This window comes from Phodopus roborovskii, unplaced genomic scaffold (assembly GCF_943737965.1).
Source record: "Phodopus roborovskii unplaced genomic scaffold, PHOROB, whole genome shotgun sequence".
Classification (NCBI taxonomy): Eukaryota; Metazoa; Chordata; class Mammalia; order Rodentia; family Cricetidae; genus Phodopus; species Phodopus roborovskii.
In genome coordinates this window covers 12,689,179-12,716,981 of record NW_026126407.1, presented here as the reverse complement: position 1 = coordinate 12,716,981, position 27,803 = coordinate 12,689,179, and the positions used below count along the sequence as shown (strand labels likewise).

The following is a 27,803-nucleotide window of genomic DNA, read 5'->3' as shown; positions in this document are numbered from 1 at the left end:
ATGGCCCAAAGAAAATTCCAACTACACCTAAGCAATGAACATACCATATCGTGCACTTGCATCCTTTTCAGATTAAGGGCTTTTATGGAAAACTGCTTTTAAAAGCTATAGATCTCCCCAGGGGGAGGAATAGTGCACACAATAAATTCTGCACATAATTTCGGAATTCTTACAACTCTGTAGGTTTCCTTGTACAAATTCAAGATAAAAAACAAACCTCTTCTATTATCATTGTTTGCTAATAACTGTCATATTTCCCACTAGATCACAATCTCCTGAGAGGGGCGTGTCTGTGCTATTACTGTAATCGCTTCAGTACTCGCCATAGGCCCTAGGCACAAAGGATAGTCAATGAGCATTTGTGTAGCTTGCTGTATTAAGGTCAAGGATGACCAAGCCTGCCTTTCCTTTATTTTTGAGTGTTGGGGGTTTGCCCAGGGTCTTATGATCCTAAGGACACTCCGACGTCCACTCCTGCCCCAGGTTTTATAAATCAAGTAAACTATGACTTAGCCAAATTCTATGTGATTGATAGGAAATGTTGAATTATTAAGTTTCAGGAACTTCTTGTCGGTTTTCCTAGAACCTAAGGAAATTCTGGAGGTTTCTTTTTTTGCTCGTTGGAGTTGTTTGTTTTGTCATTACCCTTTCTGTTTTAAAATTCTCTTTGAACACTCAATGACCCTTTTACCTTTCACCGTCAGGTGAAAATGGCTTTGGTAGACTGAGAAGGGAATACCACAATAGTGTATGTCTCCAGTTCCCACAGTTCCCACAAATCACGCTCATAGGATGGACTTGTCTATACTTCTTACAGACTCCTCCCCACCCACCCCAAACTTTCTACTGCTTTACTGCCATAACAGAAGCAACTCATCTCACAAACACCCTTCTCATATCTCTGGGATGATTTGCCATGAATCCTCTTTCCTCCCCCAACAAGTAACCAAGGTCCTGAAAACTTTATGTCTATGAAGGCTGGGGATAGCTCAGTGGGACGGTGCTGTGGAATAGTCTTCATACGCTGTAAATATGTATTGTTGTCATTGTGAATAAAGCTGATTGGTCAATGACGAGGCAGGATTTTCAGGGCAGAGAGAATGCTGGGAAGAAGGGGGTGGAGTCAGAGTAGTTGTCAGCCAGACAGAAAGGAAGAAGGAATATACAGGAAAGCCAAAAGCCATGAGCTTAATAGATTAATAGAAATGGGTAATTTTAAGTTGTGAGAGCTAGTTAGTAGTAAACCTGAGCCATCGACTGAGCATTTATAACTAATATTAAGTCTCTGAATGGATATTTGGGAGCGGCTGCTGGGACACAGAGAGACTCTGCCTACAGAAGAGCATTTAACACACTCAAGGCCCTCAGTGTGATCTCATAACTGAAAAAAGAAAACAACAACAAAACAAACAAACCACAATAATGACCAGACAAATACATTCAGTGAGTAAATCAGGTCACCAGGGAGGGGTGTGTGCTTTTTCTAAAAATGAGCAACAGGGCTTTTGGATTTCCAGAACTTTAAATTTTTATAGAAAAGCTGGAAATCTAGGTTTTTGTGGGCTAGCTCCTTTTCCTTTGTTTAAAAAAAAGAACTTTATTGAGGTATATTTACACACTTACATAATTCACAGAATGCAATACAGTAGTTTGAGATCTTATTTTTTTTTAAGTATGTCTACCAAATTGTGCAACTGGTACAATAAGTCAGTTTTAGAGCATTTTCCTTACTCCATTTGGATCTCTTATGCTCATTTACTGTAGAATCCTGTGTTGTACCTCCTTCCTGACCCCAGATATCACCTCAGGCAAGTGCCATATAACTTTCTTTCTCTAGCTTTGCCTTTTATGGGCATTTCATGCAGATGGGATGGTTCAGTATGTGCTTTTGTGTCTGGCTTTTTTCAAGTGAGCATAAGGTTTGCAAGGTTCATCTATGTTGCTTGCATCCATTGTTTATTACTTTTTATTGCTGGATGGCAATCTATTGTATGGATCTACCACTTTTGTGTATCTCTTCATCAGTTGATGTTCATTTGGGTTGTTTATCTCCTCTGGCTATTATAAATGACGCTGGGTGAACATTTCTATGTATGTACATTTCTTTTGTATCCACACAGGATCTCTCCCAACCTTTTTTTCTCTCTCTCCCTCTATCTCTCCCCCGCCCCCAAGATACCTAAGGATACAATCGTGGGGTTGTATGGTAAATTTATATTTATTTTCTTTTTTTCTATTATGGAAAAAAGCATGCAACATGTTAACTTTTAAAGAAAATGCTTATTTTCTAAAGTGGCTGCAACATTTTTCATTCCTGCCCTCAATGACTGCAAAGTTCCTGTTTCTCTGGGTCCTTGCCAGCATTTGCTATGCCCTTACTTTTTCTCTGTAGTCTAGTGGGTGTCATTTCATTACCCTTAACTTTTTCATTGCAGTCTTGTGGGTATGAAGTGGGAGCTCACTGTGGTTTCAATTTATAGTTCCCTAATGACTAACAATGTTGGATAGCTCTTAATTTCCAAATATTGGAATTCATTTTTTAAAAAAAAGTCATCTATCAGTTCTGTACACATGAAACAAAACAAGCTCACATGCTCCAGCTGCCCCAAGGGAATGAGTTTGGACTTCTGACCCAGTCCCTGCCAAACAATGGTCTGTGAACTTTTGCTTTTAGAAGTAAAAGCAGCCTACGTCACTAGCTGAAATTACTACAGATAAAGACGAGGGTTTCCTCACTCTTTGTAATGAACTTGTACTTTAGGATTTTCAACCTATTAATCCATGTCACATTAGTTTTACTCAGTAACCCATCAATTCAACTTATTTGATAAATGAATCTTTCAAGTACATGCCTGTATTTTCTTTTAGAGATGAGGTAATTTGTCAAAGACTAAGCTTTAGGTATAGTGTTGGCAGAGTTGCATTCAGAGCCAGGTCTGATTCTAAGTTCTGTGTTTCCTTTGTGCTGGTGAGGGCTAGAGTTGGGGGAGCCTTTCTGGGATGGAGACTGGGGGCCTAGGTTCGAAATAAGGGAGAAGGAAGCAAAGAGGCAGATCCAGGGAACTTGGAAAGAAGGATTGAGTGATGGGTTGTTGAAGCATGAATGGGCAGAAGATAGATTTGGAACCTGTTACTTCTGTAATTTCCCTCCTATCTAGGCAGAGATGTGGTGCAGACAGACATCTATGGACATCTTACTCTGATCATGCCAAATCTTGTTTGATCCCAGAAGAAAAATGGGACCAGGCTTGATTAGTACTGGGATGGGAGATATCTGGCAGAGGAAAACACAGAAGAGACTCCGGAGCTAGAAATATACTTGGGGACAGTTTGTTACTGAGTTCTCATCAAGACAGGTGTCTTTGTGAGTTTTAATTCTGGTGAATTTCTTGTTCTCTTTGTCTGATGGTCCATTGAGATTGTTGTAAAATTATGAGGAAGTTTTGACATTATGAGACACACAGGTCTGACAGCTTACTGGGACAATTTATGTGGCTTCTCTAAGCGTGGAATGCTGCATTTAGAAATGACTTCACTGGGTGACAAAGCTTAGACTCAGTCCTTATAGATAGCCACGTCTTTTCTAAATACCGAAACAACGAGAAGAGGGCTACCAGTGACATGTTTTATACAGCTAAGTTATACTCCTCTGCAGACTTCACAAGGACAGAACTCTTCACGCGGTGCCAAAGTCACAAGCCACCTGGACAGAGGGCAGCCACACCATCGGGCAGGTGGGGGTGGAGACTGCACCAGGATGTCCACTTGAATTGCTCTGCATTCAGCCACCTTGGAGCTTTCTCTGAATTCCACCAACCCTTTCAATCATTTCCTGACTTGTTTTCGATTTTTTTTTTCCGACTTTAAAAAAAAAAAAAAATCAGTCTAGAAGTTTCCCAGGAATTTAGAAGATATCTATTAAAACACACATATATCCAATACTAAATACTAAAAACTGTATTTTTTTGAAAATTTATTTTTATAAGAACAAATAACCCATTTTTGCTCTTGCGGTTTTTTACTTTATAATATTTGTACTCGTATAATTAAGAGTCGACTAGATTCTACAGACTTTGTTTTTTTACTTCAACTTCGCAGTTTCCTTATTTTGGAATCCCACCCCCACCTAGGCATTTTCTAAGGCATTTGAACCACTAATTCTTTGGCTCTAGGGGATATGACAACACCGCAGGAATCTGCAAACCCTACCCAGCTCCTCCTCCATAGAGAATTGGAATGAATGAGTGAATGAACATATGAACTAGTGAAGTCGTCGCTTTCACGTCTCCTCCGCCAGACCCTTTGCCTAAGAGGTTGAGCAACCAGGTTTTATCCGCTAGCAAACATCCAACTGTGGCAGGCCACGAGAGGAAGGTGTGCGGCGGGCGCCCGGAAAAAGCATCAGCAGCGGGGACCTCAGTGGCCTCAGTGTTCAAGCCGACTGCAGCCGGGTCAGGACAGAGCTCTCGCGCATGGGCTGAGCTGCACCCATCCCCCACTGCAGGTGAGCCGCACAGCGGCGGCTCCCACCCCCTGAAGCTCCAGGGTGACGTCAGGCCTCAGGACCGCGCTCCCGCCCCTCCCCTGCAGGCAGCTCCGGGGGCCGGCAATTCCTCTGTGGAAGCGGTTCTGCTGCGGGGAAGCAGTGGCTGCGGCAAGCGGACGGGCCTTAGAACACTCGAATGGGCTCCAGCAAGACGCGATCAGAGGGAGACGGGGGCTTTTGCTGTGGCACACCTGCCCCACTGTCCCCCAGCCCCGTCTAGCGCAGCGCGCACGCCCCAGCAGGGTCGGCGCCGCTGCCTCGCGGGACCGCCCGGCTCCCAGTTAGTCTCAGCTGTCCATCTCCCCCCAGGCCAGCCAATCGCCCTCCACTGCCCCGGCCGCACCTCCCGGCGTCTCTGACAGGCATGAGGATCAGCCTATGAGACTGGGAGTCTGTGGGCCTCGGTCGGGAGCGGGAGCCAATGAGCATCATTCCAGGTGGGTGGAGGGAGCCGGACTTGGGAAGGTAGCTTCGTTCGGGTTGCTAACGTCTTTCCTGGGAGATGGGCGCGCAAACCGACCAGTGGGTCTGGGGGCGGCTGTGATGGGCGTGGAGCTGGCCCAATGAGGGTGGGAGTGGGTGGGGCAGGCGCGAGCGGCAGTGCTAAAGGAGCCCGGCGGAGGCAGCGGTGGGTTTGGAACTGAGACGCTGGATCTGTGGTCGCTGCTGGGGACGTGCGCTGGCGCCACCATCTTCGGCTGAAGGTGAGAGGTGCGGTTGCCTGGGTCCGAGTGCGGTGTCCCCGGGAGCGGGGACGATTGGGCGACCAGGAGGGAAATAATCTGGGCTGGGGGAACCGGGCGACTCTGGAGCACAGAGCCGGAGCTCTGGGAAAGGCTGACTGGGCTGTGGAGAGCGGACCTTGTGGAGGTGACGGGACCCCAGTGTATGGAGATGGAGAGACCCCCACCCCCGGAAGGATAGGCAGTGAGGTCCTTGGGAGTGAGACCCCTGCAGAGATCAGGGCTAGGGTGTGCGTGGGGACGATCCCTGGAGGGGATGAGGATGGAGATTTGGGGGTGGATTGTGGAGATCAAACTCGTGGTTGCATTGGAAGCGTGGGGTTGGGAGGTGAGTGCCCTAGTAGGAGGCCGGAGGCATTCGGCGTGTCTGTCCTCTTAGGGAAGGACTGAGTCCTGGGCTGTGATCTCGGTGCTAGGGGCGCGGGGAGGAAGGGGCCCTGGGTGGGTTGCATGGTGAGTTAGGCCGAGTTAGGCTTCCCCGGGAGCGACTGAGGGGTTCACCGAGGACTCGGAAGGCGGACCCTGTATCTGTGAGATTAAGGGACCGGTGGGATGAAGCTCTGCGTGGTCTGGGGAGCGTGCGGCGGGCGAGGGGCTCCTTAGCTGGGCGAGGGGAAGGAGGGCGGGAGTTAAACGGCGTGCCACGCTTGCTGGGGACGGTGGGGAACTGGGAGGTGGACGCCGGGCGAGGTCTGCGGCCGTTGGGGGGAACGAGGCGGGAAATGTGGCCCGGGCGCGTTGTAGCGGAGCGGCCGGGAGTGGGGAGTTGATGGGGGGGGGGGAGCCCTCGCTTCTGGATCGCTTTATTGTGTAAGTGATCTGGTAATGGCTCGCCGGAGAATCTCTCTCCCTGGCCTTCTGCAGTTGGGGGAGTCACACCCTGATCCCATAAAATTGAAGTGGAATTGGGTCGGAGGGAAGTTGAAGCTGTGGAGTCTTGGCATTGGCGGGGCTTTGTGGGCCTGTGGTGGGCGGATGCGGCCCAGGGACCCGAGAGGCCCCCACTCAGGCCTGCCTGGGAACTGGGGCCTTAGGGAGGAGGTGGCCACTCTGCGGGTCTGACCGAGCTGGTGAGGTTTGGGTAACGGGGTGTCTACCTACGACCGTTATCTCTTGTTTCTTGGGGCCTCTGCAGCTCTCTTCAAGATCACTGCGGTGGATGGAAGGGGGTGGGGTGGGTTGGGGTGGGGTAGGGAAAGCAGGCGGGGTAGATCCAGACTGCGGATGGAACAAAGACTGCTGTTTTTGCTGAATAAAATACTACTAAATGTAATACTTTGGCTATGCTGAGATTTTATTTTTTTAAACATTGGAACTAAGGATGCTTTGGATTAGGTTTAATTATTCCTGATAGTATCTGACTCTGGAAAACTTTATAATCTATTCATTGTTTCATATCCTTAACCAGTCCGCCTCTATTTTAACTATTCTTTTGGCCTCGTGCTTTTGATGTTTAAGTGTGTCCTGTCTGTCTCCGGTTCTGAAAAAGTGGCCATTTTATGTATCTCCTTACTTCTGCATCTTAAATTCCTTTCTCTCCATCCTTATCGGCAGAAAGCATGTGGTGCAATTGTGTGATATACCACAAGCTTTTGCAGCAAAAGGATGTGACCTGTGAGTGCTTGGCTATGTATTTGGTCTCCTTAGGGAAATCATTACAATGAAGAGACTGGATAGAGAATGAGATGGAGGAAAATTTGAAGGGCACCGTTGTAGGGTGAACGACCATATGCTTCAGCTTTTGATGTACATTGTTGTCACATATAGAGGATTAAAATCTCTGGTTTAAGATCCAAGTTTTGGAAACATTTCATTATTTGGGAGCTAGTGCAGGGTTTCATAGCAGGTCTTACCTTTGTGTCTGTGATTGTTTGGTTAAGTAGAATTTTGATAAACTGAGAAATGCATGCAGCCACATAATGCCAGTGACCTCAGTAGTAGACAGCATTACACAGATTGGGGCAGTCCTCATTTACTTCATCTGTTTCAGAAGCATCTTCTGGAGTGGCTAACTGGCATTATTTTATTTGTTCTTGTGTATTCAATTGAATTGTTTTCCTCTGCCCATGGACTACCTTGGGTGTTGGGAGGAGTTGAGAATTTTGCTAGGTGGCAATGCAATGAATGGGAACTTTGACTTTGACTCTGTAGGAGGCAAATTTACATATATGTATATATGTATATATATATTTACATATATATATATACATATATGTACACCGATAAACGATTTCATTATAATTAGACAATTACTTCAGGTGACAGATAACACCTCCAAATTCTTTTCATGCCTGTCTACTCCAGAGGTTCCTTTTTATTCCCCCTTTTCTTAAATGTAGGCATTTTCCTTCCAAATATAAAGTCTATGCCAGATAGTGAAATGTGCTTATCATTTGAAACTATAATCTTCAACCCATTATTAGTAGACAGGATGTTTTAAATTGTGATAACAAGTAATATGCTACAAGTAATATGCTAACAATAATATGCTACATGTCCTTCAAAATTTATTCCCTGTCCACTGACTTTGATCACTGTAGCCTGGTCTCTGGGCTTAAGTCTTCCTCTGCTACTTGTGACCTCTGCTGTGTGACCTTGGGCCCCTTACTTGTCTGTTCCCAGCATTCTTTGGATTCTTCATTTGTGAAATGGAGTTATCAATGGAAGCTACCTTGTGCCCCTCTAGTGCCTGGATGTAATTAGGGATGCATAACAAGATTATTTGTTTTAAAACTTGTGATATTAGCCGTTCAGCAAGGCAAAATATTTGCAAGTTGTACATGTTAAATGGCAGTTTTAAATCAGATCTAATACCAAGTATGCAATGGAGTACAAAAATGCAATGTACTTGGTAAGCACAAGTGAAGAGTGAAACTAACCGAAGTGTCTTCACTGGCCTCTCTGACCCTATGAATTAAACAGCCTCAGGAGCACCTCCTACCTGCCTGGTAAGCCTTGTAAGCTAGGTAGGTCGAGGAGACTGCCAGAAGAGCAGCGAGGAGGCTAAGGAGAAGGAAGGATTAAATTGCTAGACTGACCTGAAAAGAAAGTGTGGAAGGGTAGCATTTGGGTCAGGAGGGAAGGTTGTGGGAAGTTGAAGTGAATTTTAAAGATAGGGGCCATTTATGTAAGGTAGATCTGGATTCTCTGTTATGTACCAGGGACCAGGCTATCTGACCAACACAACAAAGGACAGGTAACCATCCCCACGGGGTTTAGCTGCAGAAAAATCTGGAAGTGTTAAAAATAAAAATAATTGGTGATCTACTGCTTAACTAAAGACCCAATGAATTTAAATAAATGAATGAAGTTTGGGGTGGTGGTGCTCACCTGTAAGCCTAGAACTTCAGAGGTGGAAGCAGAAACTTTAGGAGTTCAAAACTAGCCTCATCTACACACTGGGGCTTTTGAGCCTGGGGCTCAAAAACCAAAAAGGTGTGTTATGTTATCTTTTCCCCAGAAAGCTGGGAGCATGTAGTGATTACAGTTTCATAATCCACTATTTTTTTACATTAAATTAGCATTTCTGCATCTTAAATGTGTACCAATAAATTTTAAATGTCCCCATTTAATAAATTAACAAAAAAATTACACAATTTACTTTTTCTGGACCTGCTACAGAAACGACTTGCTAAGTTATTCCAAATTTAAGATGATTTCTACACCCATGGTAAGTTAATGAATGCAGACTTGTGCCCTATATGCAGTTTAACCAACTAAGAATGAGATAAATTGATTTCGCTATAACTGATTTAATTAAAAGTCTAAAATGTGGCCTATTGTTTGCCCTCAAATTCTCCTGAGATGACTCCCACACTTCTTACCACTGTGCAGTCTAAACTGGAAAGACATGTTAATAACTAGCTAAGCCCAATCCTCACCATACTTCCGATTTTATATGTGTCCACAAATATTTTCTGTATTGCCCTTGCTCTTGTATTTGCCTAAGATGCATGTGGGTTTAGATTATAAAATGGGATGGCAGCTCTGTTTGTAGTTGGGAGAGAGAACTGTGGAAGAGTGATTGTCAAAGTGGTCCAGGAACAATAGCACTATCATCAGCTGATAGAAATACACAGTCCCCGGCTGGAGAGACGGCTTAGCAGTTAAGGGGACTTGTTTCTGTAGAGGATCTGAGTCCGACTTCTAGCACCACATGCTAGGTGCACAACTGTCTGTTAACTCTAGTTCCAAGGAATCTGACACCCCCTTCTGGCCTCCATGGGTGCCAAGTTTCCATGTGGTACATATACATACATGCGGGCAAAATTCTCTCTCTCCCCCCCCCTCTCTTTCTCTCTTTAACAGGGTAGCTAGGTATAGTGACACATACCTCTAATCCCAGAACTCAGGAGGCAGAAGCAGGTGGATCTCTGTAAGTTTGAGGCTAGCCCCCATATTTCTGGTAAGCTGGGGTAAGGGGAGAAGCTGAAGAAATTTGATGAGTAAAAGTCAGTACTTGGTTTCTTGGGTTGATTTGGATGAAGTCTTAAAAAATTCCTGTGATGTTTGGAATACCATGGACTTTGGAGTAATAGCAAGAAATGTTCGATTCTAGGAAGATGCTGTCAGGAAGGAATGACACCTGACATCAGAAAGGTGTCACTTTTGATCCAAAAGGCTAATTCCCAAGTGTCCCAGTATGGGAGAGCTGTCTCACTCTGACATGCCCAGAGATTTGCTTATGCACTAAACAAATCAATTGCATTTTGAGCTCTGACTGTTGTGGCTTTAAGTTACTAATGATTCTTTTTTTTTATGTACTGGTTAGATCATTTCTGTAATATTAGGCTGGCTTTGGGGCCACACACTTAATGGAAGACAAGGTGTGTTATAAGACTTTTCTTCTGGAGACGCAGCACATGTGTCTACTCACCCCAGACAGGGAACCCACAACAGACCAAAGTACAGATACCACCAAAGTTCAACTTGGTGAACCAGTGAGTTTTGTTGTGGTTACTTACAGGACTGAGTGAGGGGTTACAGGAGCAGAAATGACTCAAAGACAGCTGCATCCCCAAAGCCCAGCCCAGCATGGGTGACAGCTCACAAAGCTGGGAACCTGGAACACAGTGCGCACAGCCTGCAGGCAGCTGCACAGGCTGGAGAGTGTCCTTTCCAGGGGCCTCAGTTGGTCTGAACCTCTTCCAGGCAGTTTGGCTGGTTTCTGCTTCCTCCAGGCAGCTGGTCTGCTCTCCAGACCCTTCTTTGCTTCTCAGCTGGTATGAGGGTCTTCTTTATAGCCTGGCGCTGCTCTTCTGAGGGGGACTCTGCTTTTATTGCCTACTCTGGCAGGGAGGGGCCTAGTGAATCTGCTCCATTTCAGGGATTTCCTGAAGTTTTGAGTACTTTCCCTTCCTGCTTAAGGGGCTTCCTGAAGGATGGAATGCTTTAAACTCAGAGGAAACTGTTATACAACACATGGACACTGGTGGGAGGTGAGGGTAGTGGGAGGTGGCGATTCCAGAGTGGGAGCGGTTGTTGGGCAGAGATGGAGACCTGAATAGGTGTCACCTACTTGAAAGGCTTGGTTGAAGCCAAGTTGTAACTGTCTTCTGTGGTCCCCATCTAACAGATTAAAGGACCATTGTGAGGCTATAGGGGGATTGCCTCAAGTCTTGTCTGAAGGTGAACCGGAAGGCATAATTTAGCTCTAATTCATTCATGTAGTCGCTTCCTGCTTCTGTACTCTGGAGATGGAACCCAGGGACCTTGTACATGCCAGTCAAATTCTCCACCATTGAGCTACACCCTGGACCTGATTCTTTACTCTCTGGCAATCATAGTGTTTTTGTAGCTATGGCCTGTGGTCACTTACAATAATTCCAGTACCACTTCATGGGCCTTTTTTTTTTTTTTTTTAAATGTATCTTTGTTTTATTTTTCCTCTTTGGCCTTTCCCTTCCTAACTCCTTACTTAATTTGCGGTGAGGGTGAAAGAGGAGAGAGCAAGGAAGAAAGGTCACACTGAAACCTTGTTGTTTGCCTTTGCGTTTGGTAACTGAGGGCAGATCTTGAATGGTCATTAGACAACCAGAGTCATGATTAGTGGTTACCCCTGCCGTTTACCTTGGAAAACGGGATAGTGTGGCTGTGGGGAGGGAGGGACACTTGGTTCTTTAACTGCATGTTTTATGGTTATCAAGGGTTTTGCTCTAAGCTTCTTAGAAAGTTGAACTTGTAAATTATTTTATATTTCATAAGCATCTAATTTTGCCCTTCCCTTGTAGAGGCAATTACTTTTGGATCCATCTGTTTACAATGGCCCAGAGAACTGGACTGGAGGATCCGGAGAGATATCTCTTTGTGGACAGGGCTGTCATCTACAACCCTGCCACTCAAGCTGATTGGACAGCTAAAAAGCTGGTGTGGATCCCATCAGAACGCCATGGTTTTGAGGCAGCTAGTATCAAAGAAGAACGGGGCGATGAAGTTATGGTGGAGCTGGCAGAGAATGGAAAGAAAGCAATGGTCAACAAAGATGACATTCAGAAGATGAACCCACCGAAGTTCTCCAAGGTGGAGGATATGGCGGAGTTGACGTGCTTGAACGAAGCGTCTGTTTTACATAATCTCAAGGACCGCTACTATTCAGGACTTATCTACGTGAGTAGTTATTCTCAGTGACCCTGGGAGGGTAACCCGGGAAGTTGTATAATTTACACTATACACATTGCTGTAACTGTGGGAATAGAGGTTCCCACATCCTTTTGGCATTATGTTTCTGTTAAAGATAGGAAGATTCTTGCTTAGACAGTTCCTGCTCTTCTTCAGATTTTAACAGTGCTTAAGTTTGAGTGATTCAGTCTCATTAGATATGATGACATGGTGTTCGAAGGCTTTGAAAGTGCCGCTCTGGAGGATATCATGTGAGGGAGTTTGCGGCAAAAAGACCAGGGAACTTAACGATAATTGAGAGTTGATTTATAGGAGGAACCAGACAACAGAGAGTAGAAAGACAAGGAGTCCAGCCTCAGAGGTCTCAGTGGAGAGCGAGGACAGCTTCATTTGGATGAAGGGGAGTAGGAAGGAAGAATGTTGAGGCTTTTCAGAGGAAACAGTTGGGGGTAAGAGCGAGGCTGTGGTTGTCCTGTGGTTGGCATTTATGTTGCCATCACTGATCATGTCTTTGTATAGATGTTACTAAAAATAACTTAGGGTAAGGCATAGGAAGGATGCTAGATACTGCAAAGAGTCTAGAATGGGCTGGCTATCAGGGTTCATGCGTGTGATTCCAGCATTTGGGTGGGGGGTGGGGGGATTGGCAGGAAGATTTCCATGAGTTGGAGGCCAACCTTGGCTAAAGAGTAAGACCATGTTTCAGAAAATAGCAAGGGCTGGAGAGATGACTCGAGGGTGAAGAATACTGGCGGCCCTTCTAGAGGACCCAGGTTTGATTCCCAGCACCCACATTGGTTCACAACCTGCAGTAACTGCAGTTTCAGGGGATCTGCTGCCCTCTTATGGTTTCCTTGGTCCCAAGACATACAGGTGATACAGGTGACAGTGATTGAAGGTGGAACGGTAGCATGGCTGAAGCTAGGATCAATTTAGAAGGGAGAGACACAGCAGTGGCCTGAAATCGGGAAAAGGCGGTTGAGTTTTATATGTAAAAATAAGTTACTTGAAGCTCACAATTAATTCAAGACTCAGTCAGTGGGAACTAGTTCTTTAAGTAATATTACCAAGCACATGTGCCATGTAGGTGCAACACAGTGCTCTGTATTTGTGAGGTGTCCTTATAAGGGAATGAAACAGGGTTGTAAAGTAGGCTAGAAGCAGAATGGGTATCCCAGTGGGCCAGCGAAGGGCTCTGGCAAGGTAGCATCTGGAGTGGAGTCTGGCTGATAAAGGGAACCAGCAGAGGAGAGGCCGGCAAATGAGTAGCTTTGAGCTCCCTTCACCTCCTCTTCCTTTTCCTGTCTGTGAGGATGCACAGAGAGTAGAGGAGGGAGGGAGGGAGGAAGGGAGGGAGGGAAGGAGAGAGAGGAGAGAGGCTGGGACTGGCATGGGCTTTTAAAACCTCCAACAAGCACATATTCTAACCCTTCCCGAACTGTTCCACCTTGGTGACTAAGCATTCAGATACTTGAACGCACAGGGCCATTCTCCTCCAAACCACAATGAGCAAGGGCTGTGGTTTTCATACCACTAAACAGAGTTCATGAGACACTAGTGTGGACTTTGGACTTTGGAGGGCGCATCAGTTTTGAACTGAAGCTTGGTGCAGTGACTTAGGCGAAGCTGGAAAGGTGGCAGGCATAATCAAGATGTTCTGGAGGGCCTGCAAAGATAACGTCTCATGTAAAGTACTGCTCGAACAAGCATGGGGACCCACGTTTGATTCCAGAACCCACAGAAAAGCTCAGGACAATAGCACAAGCTCATAGTCCCAACGCTGGGGAGGTGGAGATGGAGGGTCTCAGAGCTTGCTGGCCTCCCATCTAAGACTAATTGATGAACCTTAAGTCCCAGTGAAAGAGCCTATCTCCAAAACTAAGTACAGCCGGGTGGTGGTGGTTCATGGAAGCAGGGGCAGGAGGATCTCTGTGAGTTAGAGGATAGCCTGGTCTACAAAGTGACAGTCAGAACTACAGAGAGAAACTCCATCTTGAAAAACAACAACAAAAATAAGTACTACTGTCTTGAGGAACAACACCTGAGGCTAACCTATAACCTACACACACACACACACACACACACACACACACACACACACACACACACAGAGTTTTACCTTAATTCCTTCATTGGACACTAGGTGTCTGCGAGGAGAGAGAAGGGAGATGGAAGGGGAGAGATAGTGCATTGGTACAAGGGAAAGAGTAAAGTTGAAAAACAGCTGAGGAGGTGACTTAGTGGATGAGGCCCGTGATGGGTCCTCACAGTCACATAGAAAGCTGGGTGTGACTGCCCATGCCTCAGGGGTCAGCATCAAAGGCAGAGCCAGCAGGATGGGCTGGGGGCAGCTTGCTGGCCGGCCAGTCTAGCCAGTCAGGGAGCAGGTTCCATGAGAGACCCCGCCTCAAAATATTGAGGACGTTGTGTTGTACATACATATATGCAGGCAAACGTTCAGACACATGAATAAAATAACTCTTCAAAAATAAAACTGAGAACAATAGAGGAGGATACCTGGTGTCGTCCTCACAAGTGCATATACATTCATGAAATTTGTAAGCATCCCTCGTGATAACCCAGTCTTTGCAGCTGACTGAATTTTTTTTTTTCCCCTCCAACCTAACTGAGTTTCTTTTCAAATCAGGGCTTCTAGGTCTGTAGAGAAGGGCAGTTTAAGTTTTTTCTTGAAGTATTAAGTTCACAGCAGGAGGATGGAGAAAGGTTCCCACCCAAAATTCTTCTTGGAGCGGTTGACAGTGGGGCTGGGTGAGCTGCTGCCACTGCTCTTGCTGTACTTGTTTGGAATTAACTGGGTAGTTGAAAGGCCATGATAGAGACAGATAGGCTGTGCTTTGGCCATGTTGTGTGGGTAAGATAAAACAGCTTCCTTCAGACAGGCGTGGCTGTTAGTAGGCTTGGTGTGCTCTCTCTCTCTTTTTTTTTTTTTTGGACTTATTCTCCCTGATAGCCAAATTCTCAGATCACTAATTTTCATCTTCCCTCCCACAAAAAACACATAAAACTGTAAAGATCTCTTCAATACTGCCTCAACCTCACCTCACAGATTTGAGACGCAGTGTCATGTTACTCAGTTTTAAGTACTTCCTAATTTCTGTTGACCTCTTCTGTCTTTGTACCAATAGAGTTGTGGTTTTAACATTCCTAAGAGTGTCTCCCGCCACCCGCCTCTGGTTTGCTTGCTATGTTTCTGCTATTTTTGAGGCAGGATATCCTTGTGTAGATGGCACTTTGCTGGTCTGGAGCTTGTTACATAGATCAGGCTGGTCTTAGATTTGCAGCAATTCTGCCTCTGCTTCCTGAGTACTTGGACTACAGATTGGGGTTTTGGTTGTTTTATTTATTTATTTATTTTGTAGTGTGTGTGTGTGTCTGTTATGTACATGTTCATATATGTGTACATGCATGTATGTGACTGAAGGCTAGAGGTCAACATCAGGTATCTTTCTCAATCACTATTTACCTTATTTTTAAAAAGTATTTATTTTCATTTTAAATGTGTGAGAGCTTTGTTTGCATGTGTGTACATGTGTTGTGTGCATGCCTGCCTATCTGCCTGTGGAGGCCGGAAGAGAATTGGAGTTAGAGGTGGGTTGTGAGCTGATGTGTGGGTGCTGGGAAATGAACCCAGATCGTTTGCAAGAGCAGTAAGTGCTCTTAACCACTGAGCCATCTTTCCAACCTCCATTTACCTTATTCTTTGAGATAGGGTCTCTCACTAAACCTGGAGCTCATCAATTTAGCCAGACTGGCTAGTCAGTAACCTCCAGGGATCTTCTGTCTCCAGCCCTACTATACCTAACTTTTAAAATGAGTATGTTAGGGGTCTAAACTCATGCTTCTATGGTAAACTCCTTACCAGCTAAGCTGTCCCCTCAGCCCAGGTTTTTCGCTTTTGAAGGCATTGCAGGTTTTTGTTGTTGTTGACCAGGTTAGACTCAGATTCATTGTGTAACAAAAGCAGGTCTAGAACTCCTTATCCTGCTCTACCTCCCAGGTTCCTGGATTAGAGGCATGTGCCACCATGCCTAGTTTCAAGTGTGAGTCTTTATTTTTACTATTGATTTTTAAAAGTAATCATAAAACAAACATAATATTCATATATCAGTCCATATTTTTGTATTTGTTTATTTGTTTGTTTGTTTTGAGATGGAGTCTCACCATGTAGCTCTGTCTGTCCTGGAACTCACTATGTAGACCAGGCTGGCCTCAAACTCATAGAGTTCTCCCTGCCTCTACCTCCCAAGTGCTGGAGTTAAAGGTGTGCACCACCATGACTGGCTAGATCCTTATTTTTATTGAAAATCCTTTATACTCTTAGTTTGGGTTGTGTTCTGTATGTTTGTAAAGATTGTATATAGTCTTTGGTCGTTTGGTGTGCAGGTCTATATATGGCCACTAGATCAGGCTTTTAATTGTACTGTTTAAACTTTTATAGTCTTTATTTAGGATGTTAATTTTTTCACTACATGCTCTGCCTTTTTAAAAATATTTTAGATTTTAAAATGCTTATTTTACATTTCAATTCCCACTCCCCTCCTGTTCTCCCCACCTCCCTAACCTCTCAGGGTAAGGCTTCCCATGGGCAGTCATGAGATGCTATTACATAGCGACAGGTCCTAGCTGTTGAACCGCTATACGTAGAACCAGGCTACCCACTTAATTCGGGGCCCACCTGTCTCGGTCTAATTAGCATGGATGTTATAGTGCTGGGAATTGAGCTCAGTGATTTTGAGGCTGGGGAGACAGTTCAGTCAGTAAGTGCTTGCCACACCAGTATGAGGACCTGAGTTCAGCCTCTAGAACCCATGTAAAAAAAACCAGGCATGGTGGTACATACAGACCCCCGGGGCTGACTGACCAGCTAACCTGGTCTACTTTCTGGGCTCCAGGCCAGTAAGAGACCTGGTCTCAAAAAACAAACAAACAAAAACCAAAACCAAAAACAACAGAAAAAAAAAAAACAACCCCAAAAATAAAACAGAAAAAACATGTGTCAGTTATGAGAGAAATGTGTTAAAATCTCCCAGTGTGCTTTATTAACTTACAATATGCACCTGTTTTTATGTTTTCATGTAAATGAGCCTCATGCAGTGTGTGTGATTTTTGTTTGCTTGGCATTACATTTTAAAGATGGAGCCACACTGTTCTGTGTTGATGGAGCTCAGTAGTTTTCATAGGGTGGTCAGTGAGGTTTCCTTAAATCCTTTACAGGGGAGCTGACAGGTCTAAACCTCTTTCATAGTCATTCTGTCATTTTCCCTTTTGTTGACATCCTCGAGGTCCAAGGGCAGCAATGACTCCTTCTCATGGATAAAGGTAGTGACTGCAGGCTGTATTCACAGTGCTTTCCCCTTACTGAGCTTTATGGGTCGTTTAAAGAAAAGAATCCAGTTTTACTTGAGAAAGTCCTTGACAGAGCAGGAAAAATGGTGAACGTTATTAGATCTGAACCCTTGAGAATACATCTTTTTAATATCACCCGGGTGAACTAGTGCTTCTGCGCTGCAGAGACGTGTGACGAACAGCATGTGCGTTGTAATCCGAATTATAAGCTACACTTGCTACCTGTTCATTTTTATGTGATAGAAGGATTGAGAGGTAAATTGTGGTTGCTTATGCAGGGGTATTTGGCAGACATTTTCTAGAAAATAAAGTGAAGCTGTTACTTGAAAGAAAAACAAAAAAGCGGACGGTATTTGTTTTTGTAGAATTTGAGGTTTTTGTAATCGTCCTTGTTTTGTTGAGACAGTTTCCTCTTTCCCAACCAAGTATCAGTGAGTCTGATTTCCTTCCTGTGCTCAGGCAACACAGCATAATCACAGTAGATTAAATACAGACACAGATATGTAACCAGGATTGCTCTGAAGTCATGATCCTCCTGCCTCAACCTCCTTAGTGTTGGATTACAGGCATGTGCCACCACATCTTGCAGTTAAAATTTGATTAGATTTGGGGGAAATGTCTGTGTATACCATTGTGAACCTAACAGCTTGTCCATACATACATACATACTTACATCATGCACACACACATGCACTTTATATGTGTGTGTTATCATTATTAAACACGGCCTTGTACATGCTAGGCAAATATTCCACCACTGAGCATTTTCCCCTCTCCCTCCTCTCCTCACTAACTTATTTTTCCTGTCATACAGTGAAATGATATATAATAAAAGACTTGGACGATCAAACAAGTCATATTTTTCTAAATTAAATCTGTGATATCATAAAATTGTGTATGGTAGAGGTTCAACAGTAAGATAAACCATTGAGTTTTAATATAATAGTCTAAGTTCTCTGATGAGGTTACAGATCCACCTGCCTCTGCCTCCTGAGTGCTGGGACTAAAGGTGTGCACCACCAATGCCCCGGCAAGATTTTTTTTCTTACAGCCCTGCATGGTTATCTGATAAAAATATCAATCACTGAAACATAGTTTCTTCTCCACTGTATGAAGTGGCCTTTTGTCATGTCAGGTGCTCATAAATGTTCTGACTCCCTCTTCATTAATTTGGTGTCACAATTTGTCTCATCCAGTATAACAACTCCCCTCACCCCCTTGAGACAGGGTCTTATTATGTAGCCCTGGCTGGCCTGGACCTCACTCCTGCCTCTGCCTGTGTGTGTTGGGATAAAGAGTCTACCACCACACCCAGTGAGCCTCTCATTTTAGATTGTAACAATTGTTTATGGTTGGAAGGTCCTTCTCATTTCAACATAATTTTAGTGTCACTTGTCATTTTTACAAACATACTGCATTAAACCCTGTTAAAAATTTAAATGACAACTTTTACATTTCCCAATTTGGGAAAGAAATTAGATATTTGCAAAAAATCCTAATTAATTCCTAACAAACTCATTTAAAAATTTTTCTTCTATTAATTATTTTCTTTACAAAAGCTATGTCCATATTTTTAAAAAGCATTTATTTATTTATTTATTTATTTATTTATTTATTTATTTATTTATTTATTTAGATCTTAATGTGTATGAGTGTTTTGCCTGCATGTCTATCTGTGCACCGTGTGTGTGCCTGATGCCCAATGAGTCCAGAAGAGGGCATCAGATCCACTGTAACTATTTACAGATGTTTGGAGTGGCCCTGTGGATGCATGCAGAATGAAACCAGGCGCCAGTGCTCTTTCTTAACTTCTGAGCCATCTCTCCAGCCCCTATGCCTGCATTTTGTTAAAGTTAATTTCTGAGTGTAACGAGTATGGTTTTTCCTCCCACCGCCGCCTGGTCTTGTCCCACATTTCTTCTGCCTGCTTTATTATACTGTCTAGGACCCCTGGTGTAATATTTGAATAAAAGTGATAGGAGACATTTTTTTAAAGAGTATCATTTCAAATCTCAGGGGAAGCATTCAAAATTTCAAAATTAAGAATGACATTTGTAGCTGGGTGTGGTGGGACACACCTATAATCTCAGCACTGAGTCAGGCAGACTTCTGAGTTTTAGGTCAGCCAGGTACACAGTGAGACTCTGTCTCAAAGCAAAAATACTCTTTGTCAACCTAAGGAAAAATTACATTCTAGTCTTAGTTTCTATCCCAAATAGTTGATTTTTTTTTTTTTTAAAAAAAATGTTGATTGAGTTTTAACTTAGCAAATATTTTTCTATTGTCAATGAGATAATAGTATGAACTTTTTTTGTTATTTGTTGATTATTTCAAAATGTTAAATAACCTTGCAAGGGCCAAGGGTTCTTATGTCTTTCCTCTGATTTTCTCTCTCCCTTTCCTAGCTAATATTTATGCTATGTGTATATATCTTCATGAGTGAGAATAACTCAGTTTTCCTCTTCTGTAATATGTTTGTGGACTTTTCTGTCCCACCAGCCAGCTCTAAATAACCACTCAGAGACTTATTATTAATTATTATTAATTATGAGTGCTCGGCTGGTAGCTTAGGCTTGTCTCCAGCCAGCTCTTACAACTTAAATTAGCCCATTTCTATTAATCGATGTGCTTCTCCAAAGCTCGTTTGTATCATCTATAAACTTCTTGTGGCTTCTTCCTTGTCTGGCTTGAGATTCTGAAGACTCTGTCCTTCTTCCCAGCATTCTCTCTGCCCCTAAAATCCTGCTTAATCATTGGCAATCAGCTTTTTATTAACCAATTTGAGTAATACATTTTCACAGTGAACAAAAGGATTATTCCACAGCAGTGCTATTCTTGCTGTATTTTGCTGTTATTAGGAATGTGACTCTGTGGGAGAGTGCTTGTATAGCTCCTGCAAGGAGGGCTGCAGGTCCGTCCTCAGCACACCAGAACCTGTGCTGGTTTTATGAGATGAACTGGTGCTGCTTCGTCTTTTTGTATAAAAGAGTTCAAATAGGACTTGTCTTAGGGTTTTCATTGCTGTGAAGAGACACTGTGACCACAGCAACTCTAATTACAGTTTTAGAGGTTCAGTCCATTATCATCCTGGCAGAGAGCTTGGTGGTATGCAGGCAGCTGTGGTGCTGAGGCTGAGGCAGCAGGAAGTCGACTGATTGTCACACTGAGTGAAGCTTGAGAAAAGGCCTAAAACCCACCCCACAGTGACACACTTCCTCCAACAAGGCCACACCCCTCCTCATAGTGCCTCTCCCTTTGGGGGCCATTGTCTTTCAAACCAGCACAGGACTCAGTTCATTTAAAAACAATGACAGAGTTTTCTTTAGGGATAGGTTTATTGTTTCTTTATTTTTTTTCTGTGATAGATCTGGAAATTCCTGGGCTTCATTTTCATTTTAGTTGATAATTATATCTCTCTAGAAGTTTGTCTGGTTCTTGGACTCTTAAATTTATTGATGTGAGTGCTTGATAATATTTTCTTGTGGAGAGCTTTTAACTTTTAATGATTTTTCTCTTCGCTCCCTTCTCTTTCTGTTTTTCTCCAATACTGGGGCTAGACTAACGAACAGAGTTGTCATGCACACTAGGCAGGCATTCTGCACTGAGCTGTATTCCCGGCCCTTCATTCTTGACATATTAGTGTTTTTTCCTATTTTTTTAAATGACTCTCAGCTGGGCAGTGGTGACGCACACCTTTGATGCCAGCACTTGGGAGGTAGAGCCAGGCAGATCTTTGTGAATTCCAGGCCAGCCTGGTCTACAACAGCTAGTTCCAGGACAGCCTGGAAAGCCGCAGAGAAACCCTGTCTCGAACCCCCTAGATATTTGATTTGTTGTAGTCCTTTCTATTAATTCTTCCTACATATGTACTACTTCCTTATCTACTTTTCACACAATTGTTTTTACTTTCTGTGGATTAATTATTCTGTAGATTTTACTATAAATACTGCATTGCTTTATTTTTTAGTAGTCATTTTCTAGTATATGCTTTAAAAGCTATACATTTCATTGTATTGCTTTGGCAGTATTCTGTAAGTTTTATTATGTTGCTTTACCATTCCATTAAGAATAATGAAAATGCTTTCTTTGATCCTACGGGCTATTTAGAAATGAATTACTTAATTTCCAAACAGAGAATTTCAGGCTTACTTTGTTATTTCAACATAACCCCCCATGATTAGACAGTATGGTTTGAAAGAGCTAAGTCCTTTGATAACTCCATAGCTTGTATTGAATGGTGGGAGAAGGTGAGCTTAAAAATCGTACGTCCTCTGAAGTTATTGGGCCTAGTAGTGTGTATATACAGTGCCTTTTGATCTTATGTTATAGGTCCTTCACCTCTCTCTATGTCTCAGTCTCTCTCATTTTGAGACGGCACTTCTCTATGTAGCCCTAGCTGTTCTAGAACTCACTCTTTAGACCAGGCTTCTAACTCAGAAATCTGTCTGCCTCTGCCTCTGCCTCTGCCTCTGCCTCTGCCTCTGCCTCTGCCTCTGCCTCTGCCTCTGCCTCTGCCTCTGCCTCTGCCTCTGCCTCTGCCTCTGCCTCTGCCTCTGCCTCTGCCTCTGCCTCTCCAGTGCTGGGATTAAAGCTGTGCACCACCACTGCCTGGCTGATTTTCTCCTTTTTAAATCTGCTTTTCTGTTAGTTACTATGAGAAATTTTCCTCTTTTTAGTCCTGTCAGCCCCCACTCACACTGCTAACATGTATATAGAGATGAAGAAATTTTGTAACTTTTTGGTGAGTCATCATGATCTCTGTTTTTAGTGACAATACATGCTAATTTGACTTCAACATTAATACTCTGTGTGTGTTTATGTATTCAAGTGTGTGTGTGTGTGTGTGTGTGCATGCATGCATGCTGGTGCAGGCCAGAGGAAGATACAGGGTGTCCCACCCCGCCGTTCTCTCTCTATTTCTCATCACATAGGGTGTCTTACCGAGCCTGGAGCCAGGCTGACAGCCAGCAAGCGTGTGTGCATGGGTGTGGAGGCCAGCTGTCTCAGCCCCAGCAGTGCTGGCTTACAGTGCCCTCAGTCCCACCTACCTTCTCCCTTGGGTTCTAGGGAATTCAGTTCAGGTTCTCGAGCTGCTGCCTGCCAAGCCATCACCCTAGCCCTGGCATTCGAATGATTCATTGTTTTCCAATCTTTCAGCATCGATTTGTCCTTAGACTGAGGATATGTCTCCTATAAACTGTTTGTAGCTGTTATTTTTGTTCCAAGTTTGACAACATTCTGTCTGGTTCTTTTGAGACATGGTCTTACTATGTAGCCCAGGCCAGCCTTGAATTCTTCCTGTCCCTGCATCTCAAAGAATGGCAGTTGTGCATCATTACCCCAGGCTTCCTGAGTCTGACCATCTTTATTTCCTTATTTTAGGGTGGGAACTTATAACTTATTCAGTAATGAAGTAGGAATTGATCAACAGATTTTAAAAGGAGAATGAGAAATTGAAGTAATCTGGGCAGGCTGCAGCAGGCTGCTTATCAACAGTCTGACACTATCTCGTTTATGTACATGGAATATAATGACCAATATGTACCATTTAATCTATCGCCTAACTTGTTTACTTTGTGCGCGCACGTGTATGTGTGCGTGCGTGTGCGTGTGCATGTGCATGCATGCTTTTGGAAACCTCAGAAGCCATCCACCTTTTTTAAAAATAGTTTACCTGTTATCTATCATCTATCTACCTATTATCGTGTGTGTGTGTGTGTGTGTGTGTGTGTGTGTGTGTGTGTGTGTGTGTGTACATGTGTGCAGGTTTGAAGACAGCTTGGCAAGATTTGGTCTCCTCTATAGTATGGGACCCAAGGATAAAACTCAATGTTGTTGGCAGTCACCTTTACATGCAGAACCATCTTGCTGGCCCTTCATCTTGTTTTTTGAGATAGATTCTCACTGGCACCTGAGACAGAGTAAGCTAGAATGGTTGGCCAGCAAGCTCCAGGGATTCTTCTGCCTTTGCCTCCCCAGTGCTAGAATTACAAGCATGCTTTTTGACTTTTTATGTGACTGTTGGGGCTTGAACTCAGGTCCTCATGCTTGGATGGCAAGCATTCTATTGTCTTCCTTTTATATTACCCTCTACCCTCCGCTTTCCTCCCTTCTGCCCCCCTAAGGATTGTTCATTGTTTTATTTTTTTCACATTTCATACTGGGGGAAAAGGCTGTGTATGTGTGTGTGTTCTGCCTGCGTGTGTGAATATGTACCCAGTGTGTGCCTGGTGCCCATGGAGACCAGAAGAAGGCATTGGATCCTTGGAACTAGAGTTACAGATGGTTGTGGGCCACCCTGTGGGTGCTAGGAACTGAACCCCGGTCCTCTGCAGGAGCAGCCAGTGGTCTAGACTACTGAGCCATTTCTCCAGCTGCTTCTCTTTAGCTTTCTTCTTAGTGGTTATGCATTCTTATTTGTATTCTTGGCCCACTCAAGAATGATGTGACAAAGTAGAAATTTACTGAGTTGTATTCTTCCCTCTCAACTTATGTTATTGTTGATTATTTTAATTTTCTATATTTTAAAATCTACAAAACACTTATTACTTTCTAGTAGTCAATATTTATTAGCTTTATCTGTTTATTCTTTCTGTTGATTTTCATTCTTAAAATACTTCTTAGTTTGTTGTTTTGATTTTATATATATTTATTATTTTTTCTGTTTTTTACATATCGATCCCAGTTTCCTCTTCCTCCCTCTCTCCCTCCCTCATTACCTCCTTCCCTCCCATGCTCCCCTGTTGTTTTGATTTTTTAAAAAGTTTTTTGAGGTATTCTCCCTGTGTATCATAGATTTGAATGCTGAAATTACAGATGTGTGCTATTGTATCTGGCTCAACTTATACCTTTTCTTTTAGGAAAAGTGTGTGTGTGTGGTCGGTAAAGATGGCTCACTGGTTAAGAGGGATTGTTGCTCTGTTGTGAGTGCTGGAGTTTGGATTCCAATCCACAAATGCCTCTAACTCCAATTCCGAGCGATCTGATGCCCTATTCTGGCCTCTGCGGACACCTGTACACATACGCAAATACATCACAGAGATACACATGTGAGAATGAAATCTCTTTTTAAAGAAGGAGAAAAGAAGAAAATAGTCTAGTAGGTAAAGTGATTGGATTCCCAACACCCATGCACACCTGTAACCCTAGCAGTGGGAGGGAGGGATCAGGAGGACCCTGCGCTTTCTGGATAGTCAGCTTAAGCCAGTCCGTGGATTCCAGCTTGAGGGAGAAATCTCGTCTCAAAAACTACGGTGGAATTTCTGGATAGTCAGCTTAAGCCAGTCCGTGGATTCCAGCTTGAGGGAGAAATCTCGTCTCAAAAACTAAGGTGGAATTTCTGGAGAGATGGCTCAGCAGTTAAGAGCAATTATTACTCTTGCAGAGGATCTAAGTTCAATTCTCAGCACCCACATTGGGCACAACTGCCTGTCATTCCAGCTCCAAGGAGTCTGATCTCTAACCTCTGAGGACACCCACACTGACACACATGTACACACATACACAAAATTTTGAAGTAAAGTAAATGACCTAATTAAAAAATAAGGATCTCTATGAATGAGTATGAGGCTAGCCTGATCCACATAGTGAATTCTAGGCCAGCCAGAGCTTCATAGTAAGACCCTGTCTCAAGAAACCAACAACAAAAAACACTAAGAAAGACATGATGTCAACCTCTTACTCACACACACACACACACACACACACACACACACACAGAGAGAGAGAGAGAGAGAGAGAGAGAGAGGGGGGTCTTTGATATGTCTGAAAAGTATCTTTCCTGTTTGTTTGAGACAGGGTCTTGTGGTCTTGTTCTGTAGCCCAGGCTGGACCAAACTTCCAGCAGAATTCCTCCTCCAGCTGGGATTTCACACCTGGCTCTATTTTAGGTTTTCTTTACTTTTTCTGCACTTAAGATGCTGAGTTGGCCTGGTGGGCAGTATGAAGACATCACAAATGGTGTGGGTACTGTGTTTTGCCTTCCATCTTTCTTGGAATTTAGCTTAGGGACTGGAGAGATGGTTCAGTGATAAAGAACACTTACTGCTCTTGCAAAGGACCAAGATTCTGTCTCCAGCACGCATGTGACATGCTCCACAGTCTTCTGGGGCTTTCTAGGGGGCCTGATGCGCTCTCTCTTCCGGCCTCTGGGCTCTCACATGCCTGTGGTGCACAGATGAGCAGGTGTCCATGAGCGTGCACGTGCACACACAATGGTTTAGAATTTTGGCTTATAGTTGAAAAACTTCTGGAGTTTTTATTATGTGTATTAAGTGTTTCACCTACATGTGTGTATGTGTACCACCGTGTGCCTGGTCCTTTAGATCAGAGAGCATGTTTGATCCCTAGGAATTGGAGTTAAGAATGGTTGTGAGCCAACATGTGGGTCCTGGAAACGAAGCTCAGGTCCTCTGCAAGGGCAGCAGGTACTCTAACTGCTGAGCCATCTCCCCAGCCCTCAGCTTAGAGTTTTACTGTTGCTCCTTTGAAGGTAAGTCTGTCCTTCCCCAACTCCAGGGCTAGTCCTAAGTTTCTCACCTTTGAAACCTTTCAGCAGTTTCATAGTGATGTGCTTAGTAAACTTTACTTTTGTATATTCTGCTTAGGTTTGTGGCGCTTATGGATTTGTGGCTTGATGCCTCTTGCAGGTTTTGGAAAATTCTTGGCTATTTATCTCTTGGAATCTGCTTCTGCTCCACACTGCCCATCATACATCTGTGTCTCAGCAAGCCACACCCCACTCACTGGCTCTTACCATCTTCCATACTGAGCCTTGTTTATCAGTGCTTAAGTCTGGTGATTGCTTCTGATTAAAACGTCTATCCAGGTCTTTGTTGTAGTTATCATTTTATTCAGTTTTAGAATTTTCTTTTGGATTTTATTTGAATAATTTCCTATTCTCTGCCTGAATTCTCTACTTTGTCTTATAATTGGTTGCACACTTTAACATCCAAGATAATAATACTGGCCAACAAAAGTGTACTCTAAGAGGATGGCAGGATGGCTCAGCAGGCAAAGCTGCTTGCTACCCGTCCTGATGGTTTGACCCCTGGGACCCACACACACAGCAAAGGAGAGCCACCTCTTGAATGTTGACCTCTAACATCCATGTTTGTGCTGTGTCTAACCTTCCCTGCCCAATGTAAAAAAGAAAAAAAGACTTACTGCCTGTACTGGCTAGTTTTTTTTTTTTTTTTTTTTTTTGTGTGTGTGTGTGTGTGTGTGTGTGTTTTGGTTTTGGTCAACTCAATACAAGTGGAATTATCTGAAAAAGTCTCCAGGTAGGGTGGTGGCGGTGCACACTTTTGATCCCAGCACTTGGGAGGCAGAGACAGGTGGATCTCAAGGCCAGCCTGGTCTATAGAGCAAGTTCCAGTACAGATAATGCTACACAGAAAAACCCTTTCCTGGAAAACAAAAACAAAAACAAATAAATAATAGACTCACAAGAGAGCAGAAGTAATCTCACCACACTTTGTTGCTTTATGTGCTTGTATTCCCTACCCCCAGCAATAAGGGTTAGTAATTTAGTTATCTTCCTTTGTCATCCACATTCATTTGCCCTCTGTGTATTTTGATTAGTTTTATCTATTATTTTTCCTTATGATCTCTCTCTTTCTTTCTTCCTTCCTTCCTTTCTTTTTAAACAGAGTGCCTCAGTAACGGAGGCTCTTTGGTCACCTAAGTTTCCATCTGTCTCTGGCTTTGTTGCAGGGACTTTGGGGAGGGGGGACTTGCTTGGCTCATAGTTTGAAGGTATAAGCCTCTCAAGACAGGGGGTGCTATGGTGGTAGGAGAGAGGCATTGTGCTTGCACTCAGGAAGCAGAGAGAGATGCATGCGGGACCTCAGCTGCAGTATCCCTTTTCCTTGTTCAGGACTCAGCCCAAGGGGACGGTGCTGGCCACTCAGGGAGGGTCTTCCCTCAGGTGAATCTCAGGAAACACCTTCTCATGCTCAAGGTGTGTCTCCAAGGTAACTCAAAATCCAGTCAAGTCGACAGTCCAGATGAACATCACACAGGGTCCCCACGGAGCTCAGACTGGCCTGAAACTCACTGCATTGTCCAGGCTGGCCTCGAACTCTTGGCAGTCCACCTGCCTCCGCCTCCTGAGTACTGGGGTGTGCCCCCACGTACTCTCCACGATGTTTCCTACTTTCTGCAGTGAGTTTTAGTCTTTCGTTGCTTTGGCCACTGGCTCTTTTCCTCTGATTTCTGGTGCAGTATGGACTGTTACGCCACATTATATTGCAGGTGTAAATCCACCCCCTAAGGTTCTCTTGTGGCTTATTTGTTAGACTTCACACATAACTGCTTTCTCTAAATCCTCTATCTTTTCCTTATCATGTAGTGCATTCTTGTTTGTTCCAGTGTCTTTGCTTTTTGATATAAATGCGATTTTTATCTAGATACGGTGCTTGTAGATGGTATAGGTGAACTGTCGTTGCCTCCCCCAACCCTGCCCCCAACTGCTTTTATCTGAGAGCTACAGTTAGGATGTTCCCTAGCCGATGCCCTGACCCTGATGA

At 43.8% G+C, this 27,803-nt stretch overlaps 1 protein-coding gene across 5 annotated transcripts in view; it reads left to right on the top strand.

Annotated features, from left to right (window-relative positions):
- The first annotated feature begins 4,831 nt into the window (after window positions 1–4,831).
- Window positions 4,832–27,803, top strand: part of Myh10 (myosin heavy chain 10) — a 122,142-nt gene continuing 99,170 nt past the window's right edge. For 3 of the 5 annotated variants that reach the window (XM_051180322.1, XM_051180319.1, XM_051180320.1), the window contains exons 1-2: window positions 4,833–4,983; window positions 11,520–11,895. In XM_051180322.1, coding sequence (XP_051036279.1) covers window positions 4,925–4,983; window positions 11,520–11,895 — 435 coding nt within the window. In that variant the 5' untranslated portion in view covers window positions 4,833–4,924. Of the gene's footprint in view, window positions 4,984–5,089; window positions 5,251–11,519; window positions 11,896–27,803 lie in introns of those variants that run through there. The other 2 variants (XM_051180318.1, XM_051180321.1) reach the window with 2 other exon arrangements.